At 47.6% G+C, this 25,058-nt stretch overlaps 2 protein-coding genes across 2 annotated transcripts in view; both read right to left on the reverse strand.

Moving 5' to 3' along the window:
- USP9X (ubiquitin specific peptidase 9 X-linked) overlaps positions 1-25,058 on the reverse strand; it is a 316,211-nt gene that overhangs the window by 26,697 nt on the left and 264,456 nt on the right. Inside the window, 3 exon segments of the mRNA XM_040338099.1 lie at positions 10,538-10,750; positions 10,997-11,153; positions 21,939-22,027. Of these exon segments, the coding sequence (XP_040194033.1) occupies positions 10,538-10,750; positions 10,997-11,153; positions 21,939-22,027 (459 nt within the window).
- LOC120927426 lies at positions 3,406-4,966 on the reverse strand. The gene is made up of 2 exons (XM_040338098.1): positions 4,885-4,966; positions 3,406-4,789 (listed from the first exon to the last, which is right to left on the reverse strand). The coding sequence occupies exons 1-2, from the start codon at positions 4,937-4,939 to the stop codon at positions 3,429-3,431; spliced, it is 1,416 nt and encodes a 471-aa protein (XP_040194032.1). The 5' UTR covers positions 4,940-4,966; the 3' UTR covers positions 3,406-3,428.

The raw sequence follows: 25,058 nt of genomic DNA on the forward strand, positions 1-25,058 counted from the left end.
CAATACTGAGCACCACACTACTGTATGCCGATTAATTTTCAAAAGGATTTTGTTACATGATATAGCACCATATATTGAACATGTTCTGATATTTAACAAATCAATATAGGTCCAGTACAAGACCTGCCATACAAAACTTTCTGCTTTGCCGTAAATTGTTCCTTTGAGACTACAGCAAAAAATAACCAGTTACACTTACCGGTAGCTGTATTTCTGGTAAGTCTTACAGGACGGCACCCTGAGAGATGACTGGCTTCTCCTGACAGGAAACACAATCAAAAAAGAGGTTAAAAACCCCGCCCCTTCCCGTGCTCCTCAGTTTGAGATAAAGTATGAACCCACCAGTGCACGGAAAAAACACCACAAAAAAATATAATACAAACCAATAATGTATCACAAGGGTGGGAAGTAGGCCTGCCGTCCTGTAAGACTTACCAGAAATACAGCTACCGGTAAGTGTAACTGGTTATTTCTCTAGTCGTCTTCCAGGACGGCACCCTGAGAGAGAAGCAAGTAGCTTCAGGCCTACCTTAGGGCGGGACCACTGCTTGCAGGACCTTTCTCCCGAAAACCAAGTCCTGAGGTGACAGTAGGTCGACTCTGTAATGCTTCAGGAACGTGTTCTGACTTGACCACGTCGCTGCTTTGCAAATCTGCTCCACCGAAGCTCCGGCCCTTTCTGCCCAGGAGGTTGCTAGAGACCGTGTGGAGTGTGCTCTAATATTAGGAGCTACCTTACAGGCTTGTACATAAGCTAAGGAAATAGCCTGCCTAATCCATCTTGCAATAGAGGCTCTGGACGCCTGAAGGCCTCTTTTCTGTCCCGAAAAACAAATTAAAAGATGAGTAGAACGTCTAAAGGCCGTGACTCTCTCTAAATAAGTTAATAGACATCGTCTAACATCCAGACAATGAAAGGAAGCTTCTCCTTCATTCTGGGGGTTTGAACAAAAAGAAGGGAGGATTACCTCCTGTGACCTGTGGAACTTTGTCACTACCTTAGGAAGGTAAAGGGGGTCCTGACTTAGAACTACCCTGTCCTCAAATAAACGAAAAAATGGCTCTTTAATAGAGAGCGCCTGCATATCACCTATCCTCTTGGCCGTCGTGATTGCCAAGAGGAAGGCGAATTTAAAGGTGAGTAACCTGATGGGGATAGTGTCAATTGGCTCAAACGGAGCTTTGGTAAGTTGATTCAACACTAAAGAAAGATCCCAGGGTGGAACCCTAGAGATATGAACTGGGGACAACCTGTCTCTGGCTATAAGAAACCTTTTGACCAGGGGGTCCAGGGATAGACGTCTATCCAAAAAATACGACAAGGCTGCCACCTGAACCCTTAGAGTCCTTGTGGCTAACCCCTTGTCTACTCCATCTTGGAGAAATTCTAAGATGACTGAGGTCTCCTGCTGGGAAACCTGTCTCGCTGAGCACCAGCGAGAAAAGATGCCCCAGGTCTTGGCATAAATACGTCTAGTGACTACCTTCCTACTGGCTAGAAGTGTGTCAATAACTCTCTCGGAGCAGCCCTTCTCCCTCAGGCTCCGCCTCTCAAGCACCAGGCCGTCAGTTTGAAGAAGCTGGGCTCTGGGTGATAAATCGGACCCTGATGAAGAAGGTCCGCCCGGACAGGGAGAAGTAGGGGAGGCGACACTGACCCTCGCTCTAGAGCGGGAAACCAGGCCCTCTTGGGCCACCAGGGTGTGACGAGAATGAACTTCCCTACTGCTAGATTTACCTTCTGTAGGACTCTCGGAATCAGGCTCAACGGAGGAAAGGCATAGGCTAGCTGAAACCTCCATATCTGTGCCAATGCATCCACCCCCTCCGAGCCGTTTTCTTGGGAGAGAGAGAAGAACCTCTTCACCTTCCGGTTTGCCCTGCGGGCGAAGAGATCTATCTCTGGGTTGCCAAAGTGCTGGCATATTAGACTGAAAATCTCTGCATTTAGTTCCCATTCCCCCTGGAGAATGGGATGGCGACTTAAATAGTCTGCCTCCAGATTGAGGGTCCCTTTCAGGTGTACCGCCGAGAGCGAGATAACTCTCTGCTCGGCCCAGCCCAGGATCTCTAGGGACAAGTCTAGAAGGGTGCGAGATCTGGTGCCGCCCTGATGGTTGAGGAAGGCCACCGCGGTCGCATTGTCGGAAATGATCTGGACCTCCTGGTCCAAGATTCTGTCCTCGAATGCCTTCAGAGCCTCTCCGACCGCTAATAGCTCGCGGTAATTTGAAGAGGCCCCCTTCTGTCGTTGTCCCCAGGTACCCTGGGCACGGAGATCGTACAGATGTGCGCCCCACCCCCATGAGCTGGCGTCCGTGGTAATCCTGACCGGATTGGTCTGGCCCCACGACAGACCTTGCTGTAGGTTCTGTGGGATGAGCCACCAGTCCAGTGAGAGCTTCACTGGTTCTGGGAGACTGACGCTGAGCTCTAGGGATTCCCTTTTTCCGTCCCAGGAGGAAAGAAGGAAAAATTGGAGGGGTCTGGAGTGGAGCTGAGCCCACGGGACTGCTGGAATACAGGAAGTCATTAGACCTAAGACTCTCATGATGTCCCTGAAGGAGGACTCTGCTCTTTCCAACGTTGATCTGACCACTGACATGAGACCCCGGATCTTGTCGTTGGGTAAAAAGAGCTTCCTTTCCAAGGAATCTATCAGAAAACCTAGATAGACTTTTTGCTGTTCTGGAAGGAGAGAGGATTTCTCCCTGTTGATGATCCACCCCAAGGACTCGAGGGTAGTCATTGCAGTGGTCAGATCCGCAAGAAGGAGATCCCGACTTTGATTGTATAGTATCAAGTCGTCGAGATAGGGGACTATCGCTATCCCTTGTAGGTGCAGGAAGGCGATCGCCTCCGCCAGGACCTTGGTAAAGACCCTTGGACTGGAGGCCAGTCCGAAAGGAAGGGCAGCAAATTGCCAATGCTGCACTCCCTGGGCGGAGGCGATCGCGAACCTGAGGAACCTCTGATGCCCCAAGAAAATCGGGACATGGAGGTACGCGTCTCGTAGATCGATGGTGACCATGAAAACCTCCTTCAGTAGGAGCCTCCTGAGGCTGTAAATACTCTCCATACGAAACTTCTTGTGGAGAAGGGAGGTATTCAGGGGCTTTAGATTTATAATTAAACGAAATTTGCCTGAGGGCTTGGGAACCACAAAGATGTGGGAGTACACTCCCAACCCTCTCTGGTACACAGGGACTGGAACTATGACCCCCTGTTGTGCCAATTCTGCGACATTTTGCAGAAGGCCTGCTGATTTGAGAGGGTCCTTGGGTAAATGAGTCAAAATAAAGTTGGGAGGGGGAGGCTGACGGAACTCTAGTCTGTACCCCTCTCTTACAATCTGGAGAATATGAGGACTTTGAGTAATACTCTCCCACCTGGGAAGGAACTGGGAGAGTCTTCCCCCGACCTTCACGTCATTTGGCGTCTTTGTCGTTGGGTTTGGGATTGGAAAAGAGGATACCTCCCTTTTGCTTTTCCTTCCCAGCACCCCAACGTCTGTTGTAAGGGGGCTTCTTTTCTGAGGGACGGTTCTTACCTCCAAATCCACCCTGGGGGCCTCGAAAAAATCTTTTCTTGTTTTGTCTAGGCTTGGTAGGGAAACGTACCCCTTTTTCTGAGGATCTGGTCAGGGCCTGGTCCAGGCCTGAACCGAAGAGCAGGGAGCCCTCGAAGGGAAGACCACAAAGGCGGTTTTTAGACGCCAGGTCCCCGTTCCACATTTTGACCCACACTGCCCTTCTGGCAGAATTGAGGAGGGCTCCCGTCTTTGCGGTAGAACGGACTGTTTCTACAGAGGCGTCCGCTAGATAGGCTACTGCGCTCCCTATGAGCTGAAGGGATTCTAATATTTCCTTAGAATCTGACCCCTGGGACACATGTTCCAGCAATTTTGAGATCCAGGAATTAGCATTCCTAGCAACACAGGCCGAAGCCAAGGCGGGGCTCAAGGCAGCCGCGTTAGCTTCCCAGGCCCTACGCAAGGAGGTCTCTGCCCGCCGATCCATAGGATCCCTCAAATTGCCTGTGTCCTCGAAGGAGAGGTCCGACTGCTTGGAAACTTGCGCGAGTGGAGCGTCTGATCTAGGAACTTTGAAAAATCTTGATTCCTCCTCCTCCTTAAAGGGGCAACGTCTTTTCCAGGTCTTGTACCTTAAAAGCTTTTTCTCTGGCTCTGCCCATTCCCTAAGGATGATATCCTTCAGGGACTGGTGTACCGGAATTGCTTTGGCCTGAGGTTTAAGCAGGCCCTGGTATAACCTATCCTGTGTAGAAATTATTTCCGCAGGCTGAGGAATCTCCTCAGAGGCGTACACTGCCTCTAGGAGGCCTTCCATATCGTCAGCAGCAAAGACATATCTGCCTGCCCTAGCATCCTCGCCTTCTTCCTCTGCCTGGCCAACAGAGCCATCCTCCTGAGGAGGAATCTCTGAGTCCTCAGAGTCCGACACTAAGGAACCGTGGGATTCCTGACGGACTCTAAAAACCTGTGAAGAGGAACTCTCTTGCGAGGAGGGCCCTGCGATAGGGGGTTCAGGTTCTTTGCTCTTTAAAGACCCCTTGAATTCTTTGAGTGTAGAGAGCATCTCAGATTGGACCTCTAGAAACCCTTTAAGAATTTCAGAGGTCTCCTTCCCTGCTAATTTAACAATGCATTTGGCACAAAAGGGTTTGGAATAATCTGAGGGTAGCTTGCCACTACAGTAGCCACATTTTTTGGAGCGACTAGTGTCCTTAGCCGATCGACTAGCACCCCCCTGGGCAACACATTCCTCCCCTAAGGAAAAAGGAAGAGTACACAGGCATGTTTGTAATAACTAAGGAACAATTACAAAGTCCCAGCCCATCATACCTGTAATCAGGAGCACTCACCCCCTGTGGCCTCCTCCGCAGCCAGGGCCATAGCAGACCGAACCTCTCGCTCCATCGCGTGAGGATGAAGGCGCCGCTCTCTCTTGGCTGCTGCCGTGTGTACACGGGTGTCTCCGGTGCTGTGGGGAAGCCGAGACTGGCGTGCTGGTGCTGGAGCGCGCCATCTTTCACTTGAGCCGACCCGGAAGTGACACGCGTACGCGTGACGTCATCGCCCTGGGACGCCGGATTTGGCGCCGAATTTCGAAAAAACGGCAATGATGCCTCCAGGACGGCCCAGTTACAGCCCCAGCCGCCCAGAAAGACCCCCATCACCGGAGAGAGCGTGACCCTCAAACCTCCAAGGTAAGGGGAAAGCTCAGGGAGAGAGTGGATTCGCCCCTGGAGCTCCAGGATAGCCACCTATCCCCAGGAGACTCCAGTACTCAGGGGGGTTTCTTCATCTCACATGGTGAGGTCCTCCTGAGCATAAAAGGGACCCCCTAGGAAGGAAAACAATTTGCCAAACCCAAAGGCTACCCAGTGCCTGCGGTTTAGTTCCCAGGGGGAGACCACCAGCCCCAGGCCTTAGGTCAGGAAAAAAATAAACGTTTCGCTGTGGGGAAACACAATCAAGAACTGAGGAGCACGGGAAGGGGCGGGGTTTTTAACCTCTTTTTTGATTGTGTTTCCTGTCAGGAGAAGCCAGTCATCTCTCAGGGTGCCGTCCTGGAAGACGACTAGAGAAAAATATTTTGAATTCCTTCTGAGAACAAACAGGATTACATTAAGTGCATCACATTTTAGGTGCCTAAGCTGTAAGAACCGATAAAAAAATAAAATAGAAAAAAGACAAATTGTGCAAAAATGGCCAATAGTCCCAGAGCTAATAAACCAAGCAATACAAGTATTTTTATTGCATTGGGCTTTTTAAAAAGATATTGGAGCCTTTCAGTAGTGAAGATAAAACCATAACATTGAAAATAAAGTTGAGGGAACAAAAAAAAACAGCCAAATAATCCTAAAATTTCAAATGGGATATTTGGTTTACATGTAATCCTTTTTTCTGGAGTATCTCACGGGACACAGAACATCTTCATATCCATTACAACCAGGTTATACTGCCACATTCTGGTGATTGGACAAAGGAAAAAAGTTCACTCCCAGGTATAACCTCACAGTTAGACAGGGCTTTCATTTTTGTAGCAAGCCATGAACCACAAAGGAAGAGGGGTGAAATCTCTGTGTCCTGCGAAACACTGGGAGCAAAGCCTAAATAAGCTAATGAGTTAAAGCGGGGGTTCACCCTGTTAAAAAAAAAAAAAATGTTTTTTTTTATTAGACCATTACATTCGGCATCGTAGCGCGAGCTACGGTATGCCGGTCTTACATTTTTTATCCCCGTACTCACTGTGCTATCGATGATTGAAGAATCCGGGGAATGGGCGTTCCTATGGTGAGAGAAGGTGATTGACGGCCGGCCCTGGCACGTCACGCTTCTCCGGAAATAGCCGAAATAGGCTTGGCTATTCACGGTGCCTGCGCATAGCCTGTGCGCAGGCGCCGTGAATAGCCGAGACCTACTCCGGCTGTCTTCGGGGAGCGTGACGTGCCAGAGCCGGCCGTCAATCATCCTCCCTCTCCATAGGCACGCCCATTCCCCGCGGGAGTCGGATTCTTCAATCATCGATAGCACAGTGAGTACGGGGATTAAAAATTTAAGACCGGCATACCGTAGCTACAATGCCGAATGTAATGGTCTAATGATGTGAAGGAGGGTGAACAATCGCTTTAATCGAGAAAAGGTAGACTTGGAAGCTACCGTTCCATGGGCCTTCAGAAAGCACCAAGAGAAACTGACAATGAGCAGTAGATTACTTCAGGTTAACACCTAATAGCACCAAAACACATCCAGAGTGTGAATAGCGCGGTCCCCTGCATCTGCAGCTTAGGACAGAAGACGGCAACACAATGTCCTGGTTCAGATGGCACAAAGAAACCACCTTAGGAAAAAAAGAAGGCCAAGGCCTCTAGAACCACCTTTTTACAGCAGATTACCAAGAATGGTTCAGGCAAGTGCAGTCGCTTCATAAACTCTGCGAGTTGAAATAGCAAACCGAAAAATAACCTTAGTCAAAAGGACTAAAGGAATATCCCGAATGGGTTCAAACAGACGTCTGTAATAGGGGTATTGTCAAGTTGAGGTCCCAAGCTGTCTTCAGCAGTGATACATGTAAAGCCTTGCCCAAAGGTCCACACCAAGGTATGTGAAGCAATCTGTCTCTCTAAAAAAAAAGAAGAAAAAAAAAAAAACGGTCAAGGCTGAAATTGATCCATCTCAGATGAACTCCAGATTGAAGAAAAGCAAAATACGACCCACTACATATTTTAGAGAGGATGAAATCCCCTAGCCTCACACCAAGCAAAATAATAGATTTCCAAATTCTGTGGTAAATATTCCTTAAAGCCTCCATCCAAACGTTCAGCAAGGAATGACTAAATCAGAGACTTTCCTGTCTCTCAAGACCCTGTTTTCACAAGCCTTCCTGTTAGTACAGACTGTAGAGATGGATAGCAGATTTAATGTTCACAATGTCAGAATACCAAATTTTCCGAGGCCAGGCCAATCAGAATTACTGGAATTCCTTCTACTTGAATCCTGCAAAGCAAACGAGATAGAAGATTGTAGCTGTGGAAAGGCAAATATTAGGGAAAACTGGCCTCATGGTGTTACACGGAATGCTCAAGGATCCTTGGGCCCGGAGAGGAACCTATCTCAGCTTTGGATTAAACCGGATGCCAGAAGATCCACTTTTGGGGTGCATCATTGGTGACAGAGTTCCTTGAACATCTCTGTGTAAAGAGTCCCCAGAGACAATTATTGATCGCTGAGAAAATTTGCCTGCTACAAACTGCAAGTGGCAGACCTCAGTAAACAACAGAAACCATTTGGTAAGGTAGAAAGATCAGAAAATACAGGTAAGAAATCTCAGGGCCACACTGACTGCACTGAATTCATCATCCAAAGCTTCTACACTCGTAGAAACCCTTCTACTGGAATAAATTCATCTTCCTCTACCTTGGTTCCTACTTTATTAGCAGGGAAGGTAGAAGAAAAGAGGAACACTTCCATGCTTGAGGGCAGGGACTAGATGTAGACCGATATATCGGTCGGCCGATATTTGGCCGTTTTTAAGAAATCGGCATCGGCCGATTATTGTAAAAAAATCGGCCGTTTTTCGGCTGCCACACTAAACCCCGCTCCACCTCCAGCAGCACGAGAAATTAATCCTTCAGCCTGGTAGCCTGCACATAGACCCCCCTCTACCTCGGCGGGCTGTACTGTAGCATAAAGCAACTTTGTCACAAGCCCGAGCAACTGAAGTAGTTGTCTGCGCGAAGAGATCACACTTGTTATGCTTCCTGCATGCTGGGACGGTGGCGGGATTACTGAACATAGGCTCTAGGCTACGGCTCCAGCTGTAGCCTAGAGCCCATGTTCAGTAATCCCGCCACCGTCCCAGCATGCAGGAAGCTTTTGTGATCTCTTCGCGCAGACAACTTGTACTGCAGCTGCTCGGGCTTGTGACAAGTTTGCTTTCTGCTACAGTACAGCTCGCCGAGGTAGAGGGGGGGGGGGGGTGTCGGCGCGCAGGCTACCAGCAGCGTGGCTGAAGGATTCATTTCTCATGCTGCTGGAGACTGGGGTAATGTACAGTATTCCTATCATCTCTGATAGGTGCCTCGGCTCTCTAGTGATTGTACATAGTACTCCAACTCACGTGGGAGCTCACAGGTGTCATCCAATGGACAGTGTGTACATGTCAGAGCACACCCCTCTCCTGTATACACACTCATTTTATATATATCCATCCCCACCCACGGCCAGCTCCATCCATCCACCCCCCTCTAGAAAGCATCTCCCACCCACGGCCAGCTCCATCCATCTCCCCCTCCACAATGCATTCCCCACCCACGGCCAGCTCCATCCATCCATCCCCCTTCACAATACATCCCCCACCCACGGCCAGCTCCATCCATCCACCCCCCTCCCTCCATCCACAGCCAGCACCATCCATCTCTCCCCTCCACAATGCATCCCCCACCCATGACCAGCTTCATCCATCCACCCCCTTCCCTCCATCCACAGCCAGCACCATCCATCTCTTCCCCTCCACAACACATCCCCCCTCCACGGCCAGCAGCATCCAGCCATCCCCCTCCACAACGCATCCCACGCCCAGCACCATTCATCCACCCCCCTCCATAATGCTTCCCCCAGGCACAGCTAGCACCATCTTTCCCCCTCCACAACGCATCTCCCACCCACGCCCAGCACCATCCATCCTCCTCCACAATGCATCCCAATCCAAAAATCGGCCGCAAAAATCGTCATCATATATCGGCCATCGGCTCCCCCGATTTCTAAATATCGGCATCGGCCAGAGAAAAACCCATATCGGTCGACCTCTAGCAGGGACTGATGTGAATGTACAATGTATATGTAAAAAGTGCTGCATAAATTGACGGCGCTATACAAGTACCTAAAATATATAAATAAATTTGAGACCAAGGTGGTCCAAGCTGGTAGGAATTCTAGAAAGCTGTTTTCCAGCAACAGCAGAGAACTGCTGCCTAACATAGGAATTGGAGGAGGGTGCACCGGAAGTAGCAGATATAGGAGGAGGGATTCATATCTGCAAGGAACAAACTGATCCCCAGGGGATACAATGTAAAGGGGGGGGGGGCTGTGTCCTGGTTCCTCTATAACTGAAGACGTTATTTGGGACCCCTCAACTCCTTCTCTCTGTAATTGGCAAGACGTTGCCTGCCGATAAGTATATAGAGACCCTTGCTGAAAACAGATACTTTTTGGCCCAGTGCCATCTTGACTATCAGTGCACTAATTGGGCCAGACCAGTTGCGCTACAGCTATTGTAAGGCTCATGGTGGCAAAGAAAGCTACACAAAAAACACAAAACTGAAGTACTAGAACCAATTATAAACACACTCCTGAGCGCACCACTCCTGTTCAACTTTGGGGAGGGGTGGGGGGTCACCAGCAAGGCTACTGCCAGAGCACTGACCATTCCTGACACAGGGCCCCCTGGGGAGTTTAGTCCTTCACCCATCATGGCAGGCAATGCTTCAAGGACTACTCCCCAACTGGGGGTCACTGCCCTGACCCTGTAGAGCACCCTCAGCCCGCAAGGCAGTTAATCATTGTGCAGGGTCCTGTCCCACAGATTCCAGTGCTGCCTGGCAACCTTACATTCCACCCTGGTGTCTCCAGTGCAGGGTCCGGGTACCATTTCTCTGAGCGCTGTAAAGCAATAGGTAATGGACCCTAAACAGCCAGTCCCAATCCCAGATGGAATCTCTAAGAAGCTATTCTTTTGTGCAGAGACTGCACAGACATGACCCTCGCCTAAGATTCTTGCAAAAAAAAAAAAACCTGAGGCCTTGCCTAATAGGGAGTGGTTAGACCAAATCACCTGGCAGCGGCAGCATAACCCAAAAATGGAAAGGAAGATACTCTGTGTCCCATGATGTATGATAGACATTTTTTTTTTTTTGCAACACAATGTATTATTGAAGGTTATTCATCTTTACATATTAATTTTACAATTTTAGATACTATAAATTATACACACTCTATTATAAAGTTCTTTACCTCTTCTGGGCACAGCTCACAAGCCTTTGCAAGAGTCATCCTAGCACTGTGTGACCGCTCTAAAAAGTAGCCATTTGAAGTTTCATTGCTTTGCACTGGCGGGGACCAGTTGTTATATGTGTATTGAGGATTGCCAGTGTAAGGTCTGCGCTCCAACTCATCCCCCAACCATTCCACTGCCCACGTCCATTTCCTTTTTAAATCTCCATTGCTCTATAGGAGAAAGAGAAAAAGGAGAAAAAGTCATTGCAATATTTTTAAAGAAGATTAGGTGCACCTTCCTGCTGCACCACATTTTTGAGATTCAATTTGAAAAATGCAACCCACAATACCTGCCATTAAGGCCAAATACTGAAAAGAAAAAATGTCTGCTTGTTGATCTCACACACACACACACACACACACACACACATATATATTTACACTTGTACACAATTGCAAAAGGAGACTTCACATTACCTGCAGTATTTGGTATGCGACGGAACAGTTGCTAAAGAGAGCCACCATACATTTTATGCACTGATAAGCTCTCTTCTGATAGTGGTTCTTGGAGCGTTGGATGGTATCGAACAAACCATCTCGGTCATCTGGTATTCCTTTAAGTGCATTGTGAATCCTAAATACAGAAGTGCAATATTATATGTAACAAAACTAGCACCAAAAGTTCTAAAACTTGACAATACTAAAAGCAAACTGATGCTAGGGTAAATGCAGTAAAAATGAAGTACCCTGTAAAAACCAATTGTTAATACTTATCCTTCCAGTGGGTAACAAATGCAGTCTCTACTCCACTGCAAAGCTATGGCTATCCTTGCCAACAGTATGCAACCGTGTATAGCATTGCATATTGCCTGCTGTGTGATATGGTTTCACCTGCTAGACAGTACTTCATTCTGTCCTGCAGCGATATAGCTGCCTGTGGGCAATGCAAAACAGGGGCATGCGCTATCCAACATAGCGGTGGAAGCTATATTTTTGCAAGTCAAAAAAGACTGGACTCATTTCTTGGACAGGTAATTATTAGACATTGTCTTATACAGGGCACACTTCAATTTCAGGGAATGTCTCCAACTGACAGAAAAGCCAACATTTTAAATACATGGTTTGTAGTAAAGTGTTGATACTGTATATATCTCCTTCTGACATTGTCTCCTTTCAAACCCCATTGTTGACTCCGGTAAAATGGCGGCCATACACGTGTTTAAAAGCCAGTAACACACAGCAGAACATAGCCCAGCACACACAGCAACCCCAGTACAATAAAAAAATAGCACCTAACCGCTAGCACAGCCCCCGGTAGTAACAGAGCCCCATGCGGACCCCCCTCCTTACAGCCGCCACCCAGAATGGGGAAGGAGGGAGAGGAAAGGGAGAGAGGAAAGCAGGGCGGACCCTCATTTGACCTCCCCAGGAACGCACCAGCCGCACCACCCTGCCAGGGCAAGGGGACACTACTTACCCGTCCTGTGACCACCGGCTGGAGGCATTCCAGACAGACCCAATGTCCGCAGCAGATACGGCATTGCTGTCAGCCCGGCACACTGTGACAAGGCCATAGAGACCGGTCATATGTGTGCCCTGGAACATGTAGTTCACCGGCCGCCCATGGAGCAACGCGGCATGTCGTGGACGGCCTAGCTAAAGGCGGCACACGCTCGATGGCCGAACAGGGGGGGACTACAAGGATCGAGGATCCAGCCTGTCACCCAGTCGGCAGTTGATTGTAGATACCAGGATCCAAAAATGCAGGAAAAATCTAAGAAAAGCGGAAAAAAAAAAAAAAATCGCAAAAAAAAATCCAGAGCACATGGACTCCAGAAAGGCCATGTCTTCTCCTAACGCTAGGCAGAAAAAAAATGGAGTTACTTACCGGTAACGTCCTTTTCCAGAGTCTTTCAGGACAGGCACCATAGAGAGATCCCGGCTCCTCCCCATTCAGGAAACACCGCCTTCTTTAGAAGTTTAAAGCCTCATTCTCCCACTGGCCCATAAGTTCTTCAAGATTACCTCCGGCCAACTGAGGAGACACAAGATACGTCATACACAAAACTTTCCATCTTACCCGACGCCCTTATGTGATGAGTGATCACATAAGGGCGTCGGGTAAGATAAAAAGTTTTGTGTATGACGTATTCTTGTGTCTCCCCAGTTGGCCGGAGGTAATCTTGAAGAACTTATGGGCCAGTGGGAGAATGAGGCTTTAAACTTTTAAAGAAGGCGGTGTTTCCTGAATGGGGAGGAGCCGGGATCTCTCTATGGTGCCTGTCCTGAAAGACTCCTGGAAAAGGACGTTACCGGTAAGTAACTCCATTTTCCCTAGATCGTCTTTCAGGACAGGCACCTTAGAGAGGATAAGCGAGCACCTTACCTTAGGGTGGGACCACTGCCTGTAGCACTTTACGGCCGAAAGCCTGATCCTGTGCAGGTCCAGTCTATAGTGTTTCTCAAATGTTGCAAAACTGGACCACGTTGCCGCCCTGCAGATCTGCTCTGGAGAGGCACCAGTTCATTCTGCCTGCGAAGTTGCCACTGCTCTAGTAGAATGTGCCCTGATCCCTTCTAGAGGTTCTAATCCCCCTATCACATAAGCCTGACTAATAGCTGCTTTCAACCAGCTGGCTATAGTACGTCCTGGAAGCTCTGTAACCCTTCCTGGCTTCTGAAAACAAAAAAAGGGAATCCGACTTCCTAAATTCTTTAGTGCTCTCTAAATACTGAAGGACGCACCTTCTAACGTCCAAATTATGAAAGGTACGTTCTTGTTCCCTCACCGGGTTCGAACAAAAAGTAGGTAAAATAATCTCCTGGCCTCTGTGAAACTTCGAGGCCACCTTTGGCAAAAAGGCCGGATCTGTCTTAAAAATCAGACGATCTGGAAAAACCTGAAAAAAGGGAGCCCTAATCGAGAGGGCTTCGAGTTTGCTTACTTGTCTAGCCGTAGTAATTGCCACCAAAAACACAGTTTTGAGGGTGACTAACTTTGAGGTGCAAGACACCAATGGCTCAAAAGGTTCCCCTGTAAGGGCCTGCAAAACTAAGGAAAGATCCCACACTAGGAACGAGGCGACTACAACTGGCCTCTGCCTACTTAAGGCCTTAAAAAACCTAACTATCCAAGGATCCATCGCTAGGTTTTTCTCCAAATAAACGCTTAAAGCTGACACCTGCCCCTTCAAGGTGCTAAGAGCTAAACCCTTGTCTGCCCCAGACTGCAGAAACTCTAGTACAGCTACGGAACTGTGTACACTAAAGGAGCTTTCTGAGCACCAGGTATTGAAACGTTTCCATACCTTATGATAGATGGATTGGGTTTCTCTTTTTCTACAGCTTAGAAGGGTCGCAACCAGGCGATCAGAGAAACCCGTGCCCCCCCAGCAACTCCTCCTCAGAAACCAAGCTGCAAGGTTCCACCTGTCCACGTGAGGGCAGCAGACTGGACCTTGAGTGAGAAGGTTGTCCCGAACCGGTAGAATCCAGGGGGGTTCTATGGCCAGGTTTCTTAAGATTGAGAACCATGGTCTCCTGGGCCAATGTGGGGCAATCAAAATGAGGATTGTGTTCTCCTGCTGAAACTTCCTCAGTACTGCAGGGATTAACACCGGAGGGGGGAAAGCATAACACCTGGAAAATGTCCATTTCTGTGCCAGTGCATCTATCCCCAACGCTCCGTCCCACCTGCTTAGGGAAAAGAAGCGATCCACCTTGGTGTTTTGTTTTGAGGCAAATAGGTCCACACAAGGTACCCCCCACCACTGGACTATCATATTGAAGACCTCCTGATTCAGGGTTCAGTCGCCTTCCCTCAGCGTTGTTCTGCTGAGGAAGCTATCAAGTTCTGTTCCCCCTTTAGATGCAATGCTGATAGAGACAGGACATTGCGCTCGGCCCATTTGAGGATGGTTTCCACCAGAAGCCAGAGGGAGCTGCACCTTGTACCCCCCCTGCTTGTTGATGTAGGCCACTGCTGGGGAATTGTCCGAGCGAACTCGCACGTGGTGCCCTTGAAGTTCTCCCTCCAATTGGATGACTTCTTTGCCTCCCTTGTCTCCCAGGTACCTTGTACCCACCTGGGACCCAAGTGTGCTCCCCAACCTGTGCCGCTGGCATCGGTTGTGACCGTCTTGGATACTGGCAGAATCCACGCCAGACCCTGGGACACATTTGCTCCCTTTCTCCACCACCAGAGGGACCGTTTGACCTGATCTGGGACCGAGATCAGGGAGTCCAATGACCCCTGACTGTGGTCCCAGACCCTCAAAATGAACAGTTGAAGAGGGCGAAAATGTAGCCCCGCCCACTGGACTGCTGGAAGTGTAGAGGTCAATAACCCCAGGGCTGACATAGCCTTTCTTACTGAGACCTGGCTGCTGCCCTGAAGAAACATGGCTTTGTCTACCTTCTGGACCTTCCCTGGGGGAAGAACAACCCTTTGTCCTGTTGAATCCAAGATGTATCCCAGGAAGGACACCTTTTGGGACGGAACCAGGTTGGATTTTTCTAAGTTTATGAGCCATCCTAAACTTTCCAGGATGTCCCTTGCTACCCGCAGATCCCGGTTCAGCCTCTCTGGGGACGGGGCGAACAGGAGCAGGTTGTCTAGATATGCGATTATTGAGATTCTCCTGAGTCGCAGGAAAGCCAAAACTTCCGCCATCACCTTGGTGAAGATGCGGGGGGAAGATGATAGGCCGAACGCGAGAGCTCTGAACTGCTGGTGTAGTACCTCTTCCCCGGTCTTTACTGCTAGCCTTAGGAACCTCCAATGGTCCTCCGCTATGGGGATGTGTAGGTCGATTGAAGCCATAAAGCAGTTTGGTGTTAGAAGAGCTTTTACCGAATAGATTGAGTCCATTCAAAATCTCCTGTACCAGACGGAAACATTCAGGGGCTTCAGATTTAGGATGAGCCTGAATTTTCCAGAGGGTTTGCGAACCACAAAAATGTGGGAATAAAAAGCCTCTGCCTATCTCTGGGGTTGGGACCTGTACAACCACCTCCTGTTCTTCCAACTCCTGCAGGAGGAAAGGAGGGCCGAAGACTTTTCCACACACCTCGGCAAGTTGGTAACCAACAGTTGGTAATTCCAACCTGTAGCCCCTTCTGATTATCCCCCTAGATGAATTGGTTGGAGGTGATCTCCCACTGTGGGAGGAAGGCCCCCAACCTTCCTCCCACTGTTACCCCCGTCACTGGGTCTTTTTGGGCTGTTCAGGAGGATGAAAAATGGCCCCTCCTCGGCCCTTTCCCTTCTGTCCCCCAACCTTTATTTTGGAGACCTGTCTTCGGGGCTTCCAATTTCCCTCGAAATCGAAACTTATTTTTTGATTGTTCCCCAAACTTCTTTTTGATGGGAAATGCCTTCTTTTTGTCGGCAGTCCGATCCAAGACGGCCTCCAAACCAGGACCAAACAATAAGTCCCCTGTGAGAGGGATACCACAGAGCTTTACTTTGGAAGCACTGTCCCCCTGCCACGTTTTAAGCCACAAGGCTCTTCTAGCCGAGTTACAGAGTGTTGCCGATCTTGCGGACATATACACTGATTCTGCTGAGGCGTCTCCCAGATAAGCCACACCCTTTAGCAGCATTGGAAAAATGAGAGAATTGTCTCCTTTGTTGTACCCGCTTCAATATGTGCCTTTACCTGAGTAAGCCAATATTGCAAATTGCGAGCCACCACCGTGGCTGCCATAGCGGGTTTAAGATAACCCTGAGAGGAGCCCCAGGACTTTTTTAAAAGAGAATCCATTCTCTTGTCCATGGGATCGGAGAGGACCCCCATATCCTCAAACGCCAGGTCTGTATGTCTAGAGACCTGGAAAAAGCTGCATCTAGTTTGGGGGACTTGTTCAAATCAGGGATTCTCCCTCCGCAAAAGGAAACCTTCTCTTCAACGCTTTCGAGAAAAAAGGTTTCCTCTCCGGATCCTGCCATTCTTTTTTGATGGCATCGATCAGAACGTCATGGACCGGGAACACCTTCCTCTTCTGTTCCTAAAAGATCCTCCACCTCCTCCAGAGAGAGCTTGTATCGTGAGGTTTTTATGGACTCTCCGTCCGTCCCCCTCCGATTCTCCCTGAGAATCTGAAAGCGCGCTGCCTGCTTCTTCCTCAATTTCCTCTCCAGACCCTTCCGGTTTCTCAGCACTACTAGTGAGAATTTCCGTTAGGTCAGGTGAAACCCCCTGTTGCACTGGAAGGGGATTGCTCTGGGGCTGGGGCAACTGAAAATTAGCAAACAGTGCCTGAACAGTACTTGAAAGCTCCTTTACTGAGACTGCTAAGTCTACCCCCTGTTCTGCTGCTTGCTCTCTCACTAGTCCCTCAATACACCCCCTACAGAGGCTTGCCCCAAGACTCTCCCATTGTGGCTCTACATACAGGGCACTTCCTCTTAGAGCCATGGAGCGATTTACTTGTGGACTTCTGAACAAAAAAAGAAAAAAAAAAAAGAAAAGAGCAGCAGCATCAGAGCAGGCCCCCCTAACATCTTTAACAGGGGTCACCAGGAGTGCCTTCCCCAGGACTAACCACCACCAGGGAACCACTCCTCCCCCCACCGACCACCAGGAGGGGAATACACCCGTGGAGCCAACAGGGATTTTTTGGAAAGGGAACACCACGACAGGGTTCCACTGACCTTAGCTGGCTGGTGCCGTCGTCTCCAGGAACTGCCTTAGAAGCCTCTGCCTCCGACATCTCCCGCTCTGAGGAATGGTGGTCACCGGCCTCCAAAGCGCTGACACACCAGCAGAAGGAAAGGCCGCACCAGCCGAATGCTGGGTCCGTTTTCTAGGCCGCATCCGGAACCGAAAGACGCGGCCTCGTGTGCAGGATCCCTCCGCCCCCCCCCGCCGAACCGACGTCGCCTGTCATCCGGCCCAGCCTCCAAGCTCCTGGCTGTACGGGGACGGACCTGGATACCGCTCACAGCGCCCCCCTGGGCAGGAGAAAAACGGACCTCCCAGCCGACCACAGCGTCGCCGAGATGCACTACGCCGTTTAAAGGTAAGACAGGGAGAGATTGTTAAATATCTCTATATCTCCTTAAGTAAGCCTCAGTCTCTCCAGCCATCAGCTCTGGTTCCACTGCGGTGTCTCCCCGCCGGAGGAAACACCATAACTGATGGGCCAGTGGGAGGATGAGGCTTTTAAACTTCTAAAGAAGGCGGTGTTTCTGAATGGGGAGGAGCCGGATCTCTCCAAGGTGCCTGTCCTGAAAGACTATCTAGGGAAAAACTGGAGCTGCATGAGTCAGAGAGTGGGATGTACCCGGGGACACGCCCCCTGGGAGGTGCTGTACTGAGAGAAGTGTTTTTAACACTTCAGGTGCTGTTTTTTCTGCTAGTCTCTCCTGAAAGGAAGTATATAACCCGAAGGTCAATGCTGCTGTGTCGGTCCATGAACGGAAGAGAATTAAGTTTAACTGTTAAAATGGTAGTAAAGGCAGTATTTATGCCTACAGGTAGGTTAATGCCTACCTGTAGGTTAAATGAATATCTCCAAAATGTGCATTATTTAGAAGATATTGGCTCTGAAGGAACGAAATACCTGTGCTGTTCCTTCAAAGCCCTGCACCGAGCATCATCACTGCTCGGTCACTCAAGCAGCTGCAGCCCGAAAACCAAAAGGAAGACCGGTGAAGATGGAAGCCACTGCAGCGGTGCCAGCGCGTTGCTGGGGGGGCTTCATTTCCAGGCAACGCTTTCATAATGTGCTAGTATGTGTACCCAAATAAAAAAAAAATTTGCATCAGTGTTGCATGATTAAGTAATGGTCAAAGTGCAATACTGCTGAGAGCTTAAAAATGGCCTGGACTGTAGGGTGAAAAAGAAAAGGAGAAAAAGTCACTGCAATATTTTAAAATGTCTGTGTGTATCAAACTATGTACCAAACATGCCTAGATCAGTGGTTCTCAACCTGGGGATCAAATGATGATTTGCCAGGGGTCACCAAATCCTGGGCTGTTCCCGCACCACTCTCCCAACTGTTTTGCGGCTGCCCACCAGGGCTGTCCCTAGAGCCTGTGGCCGCCCAGCTGGGCTGTTCCTGGAGCCCACGGCCACTCACTTGGCCTCTTCACAGCCGCACATTCAGTTCACGGCATGGCTGGGGGGCAGAGACTAGAGGTAAGTTGACTGGTGAGGAATGTGAGGTGGGAGGGGCTGGAGGTGTCCCGATTTCAGCATAGGTGTCACTGCTACGAGACACCACAAAGTCAGAGACACAGTGAGAAATACTACCTGTGATTATAGTTGCCATTAAAAATCCCCACTACAGTTCTCAGATCAGCAGATGACTTTGATCAAGAGCATCTAAGTTGGCTGAACAGAACTCCCCCCAGCATTGCCACTCATACCATGCCCCCCCATCAAAGGAGAAAAAGAAGGAATAAAAATAGAGAATACATGGAAGGGAGGGAAAAAAAAGGGTGAGGAAGAAAGAAAAAGAGAGGGATGGGTGAAAAAAAATAATTAGGATAGAGGGAGATACAAGGGAAAGAAAAGAGAACAAACAGAAAGAGTGGTACATCCTAAAAATTTAACCATATGAGTTTTAATACTTTACGAGTGGGGACACAGATGGTTAGACTTGTGCAGAACTCCACTCAGTGCATTTGAGTGAAGCAGCCCGCAAACCCAGAAGGAAGACCAGGTGAAGCTGTACCCAAATAAAATTAAAGGATCACTAATTAATTATTATTTTTTTTAGCTAAATAGCTTCCTTTACCTTACTGCAGTACTGTTTTCATGTCCTCATTGCTCGTTTTTGCTTTGATGTTGCTGTAAAACTGCTCTGATCTCCACACTTCCTGGTTGTCTATTTCCTTATAACCATAGTACTGGGAGCTTTTCACGATGGTCTAAGCCAGGGATCCTCAAACTACAGCCCTCCAGCTGTTGTAGAACTACACGGTCCCATGAGGCATTGTAATACTCTGACATTCACAGACATGACTAGGCATGGTGGGAATTGTAGTTCCTGAACAACTGGAGGGCCGTAGTTTGAAGACCCATGGTCTAAGCCAGGGGTCTCAAACTGGCGGCCCTCCAGCTGTTGTTAAACTACAAGTCCCATCATGCCTCTACATGTGGGAGTCATGCTTGTAACTGTCAGCCTTGCAATGCCTCATGGGACTTTTAGTTTCGCAACAGCTGGAGGGCCGCCAGTTTGAGACCCCTGGTCTAAGCGGTCATTACTGTGTGTCTAAAACTTAACAGAACCAATCAGATTCATTTTAAAAACAAAACACTGCCCTGGATTTGTTTGTTTTTGTTCTGTGGGTCTCTTTACTTCACAGAAACATGAAACCAGTTTTATAAAACTAAAGTGAAACTGTAGGCACATTTATATGATTGAATTTAATCTATTTTAAAAGGAATCCGTTAACTTGTATGTCTCTATACCTGTAAACAGTCATTTCAGCAAAAAAATGTTTTTCCTTTAGGTGACCCTTTAAAGTCCCTTTTTCCCCCCCACAAAATAGAGCTTTGTTTTGGTGGTATTTGATCGCCTCGGCGCTTTTTTCTTTGCGCTATAAACAAAAAAGGCTGACCATTTTGAAAAAAAAAAAAAAATCACTTTCTGCTATAATACATATCCAAAAAACTATTTTTTTTATATCAATTTAGGCCAAAATGTATTCCACTTATTTTTGGTAAAAAATCCCAATAAGCGTATATTGATTGGCTTGCGCAAAAGTTATAGCGTCTACAAAACTACGGGATAGATTTAGGGACTTCTTTTTTACTGGTAATGGCAACGATCTGATTTTTAGCGGGACTGCGACATGGCGGCGGACAAACCCTACACCGAGTGACACTTTTTGGGGACCAGTGACACAAATACAGTAATCAGTGCTATAAAAATGCACGGATTTCAGTATAAATGGCACTGTCGGTGAAGGGGTTAAAACCAGGGGTGATCAAAGGGTTAAATGTTCCCTAGGGAGGTGCTGTGTGGGACAGTGTCACACTGAAGGAAGAGTGTGATCTGTGATTCTGCTTAGCTAAATAAAAAGATCATTCCCTTCCTGACAGATCCGCCATTTACACAGACGGATGGCTGATCCGTTTCTCCTGTGTACGGCCACGGAACCTGTTGTATGGTTCCCGCTGTGTCCAATCCCCCTAAACCACATGCAAGAAATCATGTACAGGATCGCAATTTTGAGCAGTCGGGCCGCCCTGCCGCAGTAAACGTACGTGGGGCGGTCTGGAAGCAGTTAAAGTTTTACAAAGAAACAGGGAAGCATAAAGTGGGAGAATGTGTGCGACAGCCTGTACAAAAGGTATTAACTGGGGACAAAGCAATGGTCTCGAACAAAACAGCCAATGCCAAGACTTGCCCTTTGATAATGTTTGGTTTGAATCAGACAAATGCCAATTTAGACCAGACTGGGGGAAGGAAAGGTTACATCCCAAGGACTATTTCCTAGGGTAAAACATACTTTTTACCCATGCCAAGCAACATAGACATTACAGGTGAAATTGTAGACTTTGTGAGAATTTCCTTGCCTTCAGGAGGGTAGGGATAATAAAAGAGTCTGACCATTGGTGGGTTTGAAGGGCCATTTCTGGTTCCTCAATCTCAGAAATAGACATCATACTGGAGTAGAATAGTTCTTTAAAGGGGTTGTAAATAATTTTTTTTATTTTCTAAATGGGTTCCTTTAAGCTAGTGCATTGTTGGTTCACCGACCCTTTCCTTCGATTTCCCTTCTAAAATGTTTTTTTTTTCCTTTGTCTGAATTCTCACTTCCTGTTTCTCCTCAGAAAGCTTGCCCCCATCATCCATGGGGGGTTAGTCAGCCAGAACAGCTTACTGAGGAGGAACAGGTAGTGAGAAATTCAGACAAAGAAAAAAAACATTTAGAAGGGAAATTGAAGGAAAAGGTTAGTGAACCAACAATGCACTAGCTTAAAGGAACCTATTTAGAAAATAAAAAAACAATCTTTACAACCCCTTTAATCCCATCTGTTATCTCCCCGATGTACTTATTCAAGGAAGAACCAAACTAGTGTCCCCACTGGAACATTTCCCCTCTATTCCTTAACAGGGGCACATAGGAGAATAAAAACAGACAAGTGTTCTTTGCCTTTAGTTATGCCTGACGTGCCCCTAAGCATTGTGTCAACACACTCTACATATGTTGCCATTCATTTTAAATAACACCCCATCACACAAAGGCAACAAAATATGGGTCACATGTGATTTTCGGTGTGTTGGCATTAATTTCAACAGCCTATTTTAACATACCGCATGTTAACCCATGCCATACAGTGTTAACGCATCACAAAAATTTAAATGGGCCTTAACACATATGGGGGTTGTCAAGACAAAAATAGATCTCATTGTTAAAAATTTGCTATTTAGTAAATAATAAATATATAAATGTACTTACCTATGGGTCTGCCAAGAATCCTCAATCAACAAGATTTGGAGCAGAAGGTCCAAATAGGGCCTAAGCTCATAAGTGTAAGAATATGCCACCTAAATAAAAAATTAGAAAGACTGAATCAAATTGTGAATTTTGACACAGATATGGCAATTTTTAAACATTACTAGAAAATGCAACTATATGAAAACCACCAAGTTTTAATGCTGATATTTTCTGATACACAACACTAACAAAATACCCTATACATTTAGTTTTATAGAGGTTTATCTAGCAAGAAACACTGTTTAAATTACATCTGTCTGAAGAAAAATATAGGGCCTGACGTTGTCAGCCTCCTGAAAAAGCTAGTTGCCTGGTTATGTCTTGGCTTCAATACTTTTGAGTCACAGGCTCAGAACAAACCTGCAGGATAGAATTGCCAGTAGTGTCAGAATTATTTTTCTCTATGCATGCTTCAGGTAAAAGGAAAATGGAAGTCAGCAATAGAAGCATCGTGCTAGCCGCATCCCATTGGGGGGGTGCTAGAGTGACGTTTGTTTGCTGCCCATTTATAATTTGAAACTGCATTTAACAGCCACTGGTCTTAAATTTGCAAACAAGAACAGCACTCACAGGCTCCTGTTCATATAATCAACGCGACAGACAATTATTGCGATATTGAGATTTGTTTACAATTTGCACACTGGAAAGAGGAAGCGACAGGAATTCACATGTTGTTTTCAAAGCATAAACAGTCTCTAAAAAAGTTTCCATTATCCTGATCAGGATTATCCAATCATGATTTTATTTTTATTTTTTCTACAAATTGCTACAACAGTAACATGTCACATCCTGAATTTAAAGCGGATGTGCCATGGGAACAAAATATTAAAAGTCAGCAGCTACAAATACTGCAGCTACTGACTTTTAATATAAGGACACTTACCTGTCCTGGAGTCCAGCGCCGATCGCAGCAGAGCACGAGCGATCGCTCGTCACTCTGCTGCTCCCCCCGCCATCCACGCTGAGGGAACCAGGAAGTGAAGCGCTGCGGCTTCACTGCCCGGTTCCCTACGGCGCATGCGCGAGTCGCGCTGCGCCCGCCGATTGGCTCACACGCTGTGTGCTGGGAGCCGAGTGTTCCCAGCACACAACGGGCGACAGACGGGATGTGACGGAATGCCCGTCTTTCGCCCGTAGCGTGTGGCCGGAAGTGGGTGCAAATACCTGTCTTTAGACAGGTGTCTGCACCCCCCTCCCCCCTGAAAGGTGTCAAATGTGACACCGGAGGGGGGGAGGGTTCCGATCAGCGGGACTCCACTTTAGGGTGGAGGACCGCTTTAAGTGTAATATGTTACAAAAGGTGAATTATCATTAAGCTTTGAAAATGAAAGATAGAAGTTGACTGGCTGCCGTGCACAACTTCTCCAGATTCGTTTTGCTCCAGTTTTGATAAATTTCCCTGACTGAGTTGATCTTTGCTGCTGCTAGCCCTTTTCTTTAAATCGGCTACCATATACAGTGTTTAGCTGCCAAAAGGGTATCGTTTGTTAATAAGTACAATTATACAGTGAGGGGAAAAAGTATTTGATCACCTGCTGATTTTGTACATTTGCCCATTGACCAAAGAAAATGATCAGTCTATAGTTTTAATGGTAGGTTTATTTTAGCAGTGAGAGACAAAAGACAAAAATAAAAAAATCCAGAAAAACGCATTTACAAAAAGTTTTAAATGGATTTGCATTTTAATGAGTGAAATAATTATTTGATCCTCCTATCAGCCAGCAAGATTTCTGGCTCCCAGGTGTCTCTCTATACCAGGTAACGAGCTGAGATTAGGAGCACTCTTAAATGGAGTGGCTCTAAACCTCAACTTGTTACCTGTATAATAAAAGACATCTATTCACAGAAGCCATTAGATTACAATCTCTCACCATGGCCCGAGACCAAAGAGCTGTCCAAGGACGTTGGGGACAAGATTGTAGACCAACACAAGGCTGGAATGGGCCTAAAAGACCATCGCCATCGGCTTGGTGAGAGGCTGACCACGATTTGTGAGATTATTTGGCAAATGGAAGGAACACAAAATAACTGTCAATCTCCATGCAAGAGCTCACCTCGTGGAGTTTCAATGATCATGAGAAAGGTGAGGAATCAGCCCAGAACTACATGGGAGAATCTCGTCAACGATCGAAAGGCAGCTGGGACCATAGTCACCAAGAAAACAATTGGTAACGCAATACGCCGCAAAGGACTGACATCCAGCGCCCGCAAGGTCCCCCTGCTGAAGAAAGCACGTGTACAGGCTGTCTGAAGTTTGCTAATGAACATCTGAATGATTCAGAAAAGAACTGGGTGAAAGTTGTGTGGTCAGATGAAACCAAAATCAAGCTCTTTGGCATCAACTCAAGACAACCTTCCCCACTGTCAAACATGGAGGTGGAAACCATGCTTTGAGGGCATTTTTCTGCTAAGGGGGAGAGGACAACTTCACTGCATCAAAGGGACTAGGGACATTGGCCATGTACAGTCAAATCTTGGGCGGATAACCTCCTTCCCCTCCGCCAGGGCATTGAAAATGAGTCATAGATGGGTATTCCAGGCATGACAATGACCCAAAACACACAGCAAAGGCAACAAAGGAGTGGCTCAAGAAGAAGCACATTAAGGTCCTGAAGTGACATTGGCCAGTCTCTTACTGAACACCAAGTATGAAATATTGTGATGCTGGGGAATTTACTACTCCCGCTGGCCACAGTTCGGTTCCCCCTAAAGTTGGTTAAGACAGTTAACTGGTACTCTTGTTTATAAAGTTTGGAGAATCTGGTTTTAAAAGAGAAGTATAGTTTTTTTTGCCTATTCATACTTGCCCTAGGTGGATGCAGCATCAGACCGATGCTATATCTGTCCCCCCAGCCACGTCTTCACCGAAAAGACAAGCCACTAAACATAGAGGAAGGCTCGGTTCTCTGACCTCCCCGAGCAGAGATGCTGCCCGTAAATAGGCAGCTTTCCTGCTCTGCTTCTCCATGCTCACTGGAGCGCTGAGCTGTGAAGGCGCAGGAAGCGGCCGTCTCAGTGGCTCGCTGAGACTGCCATCAGTCCAGGCCACCATGGCGGATCCAGACTTCCTGAAGTCGGGAT

Source organism: Rana temporaria, chromosome 2, assembly GCF_905171775.1.
Source record: "Rana temporaria chromosome 2, aRanTem1.1, whole genome shotgun sequence".
NCBI lineage: Eukaryota > Metazoa > Chordata > Amphibia > Anura > Ranidae > Rana > Rana temporaria.

Bases quoted from the DNA above. Each gene is read 5' to 3' on its own strand.
- LOC120927426 (XM_040338098.1), bottom strand. From the start codon at position 4,939: ATGGAGCGAGAGGTTCGGTCTGCTATGGCCCTGGCTGCGGAGGAGGCC. The intron at 4,790-4,884 runs GTGAGTGCTCCT...CTTTTTCCTTAG, and splicing joins TGCGGAGGAGGCCACAGGGG to GGGAGGAATGTGTTGCCCAG.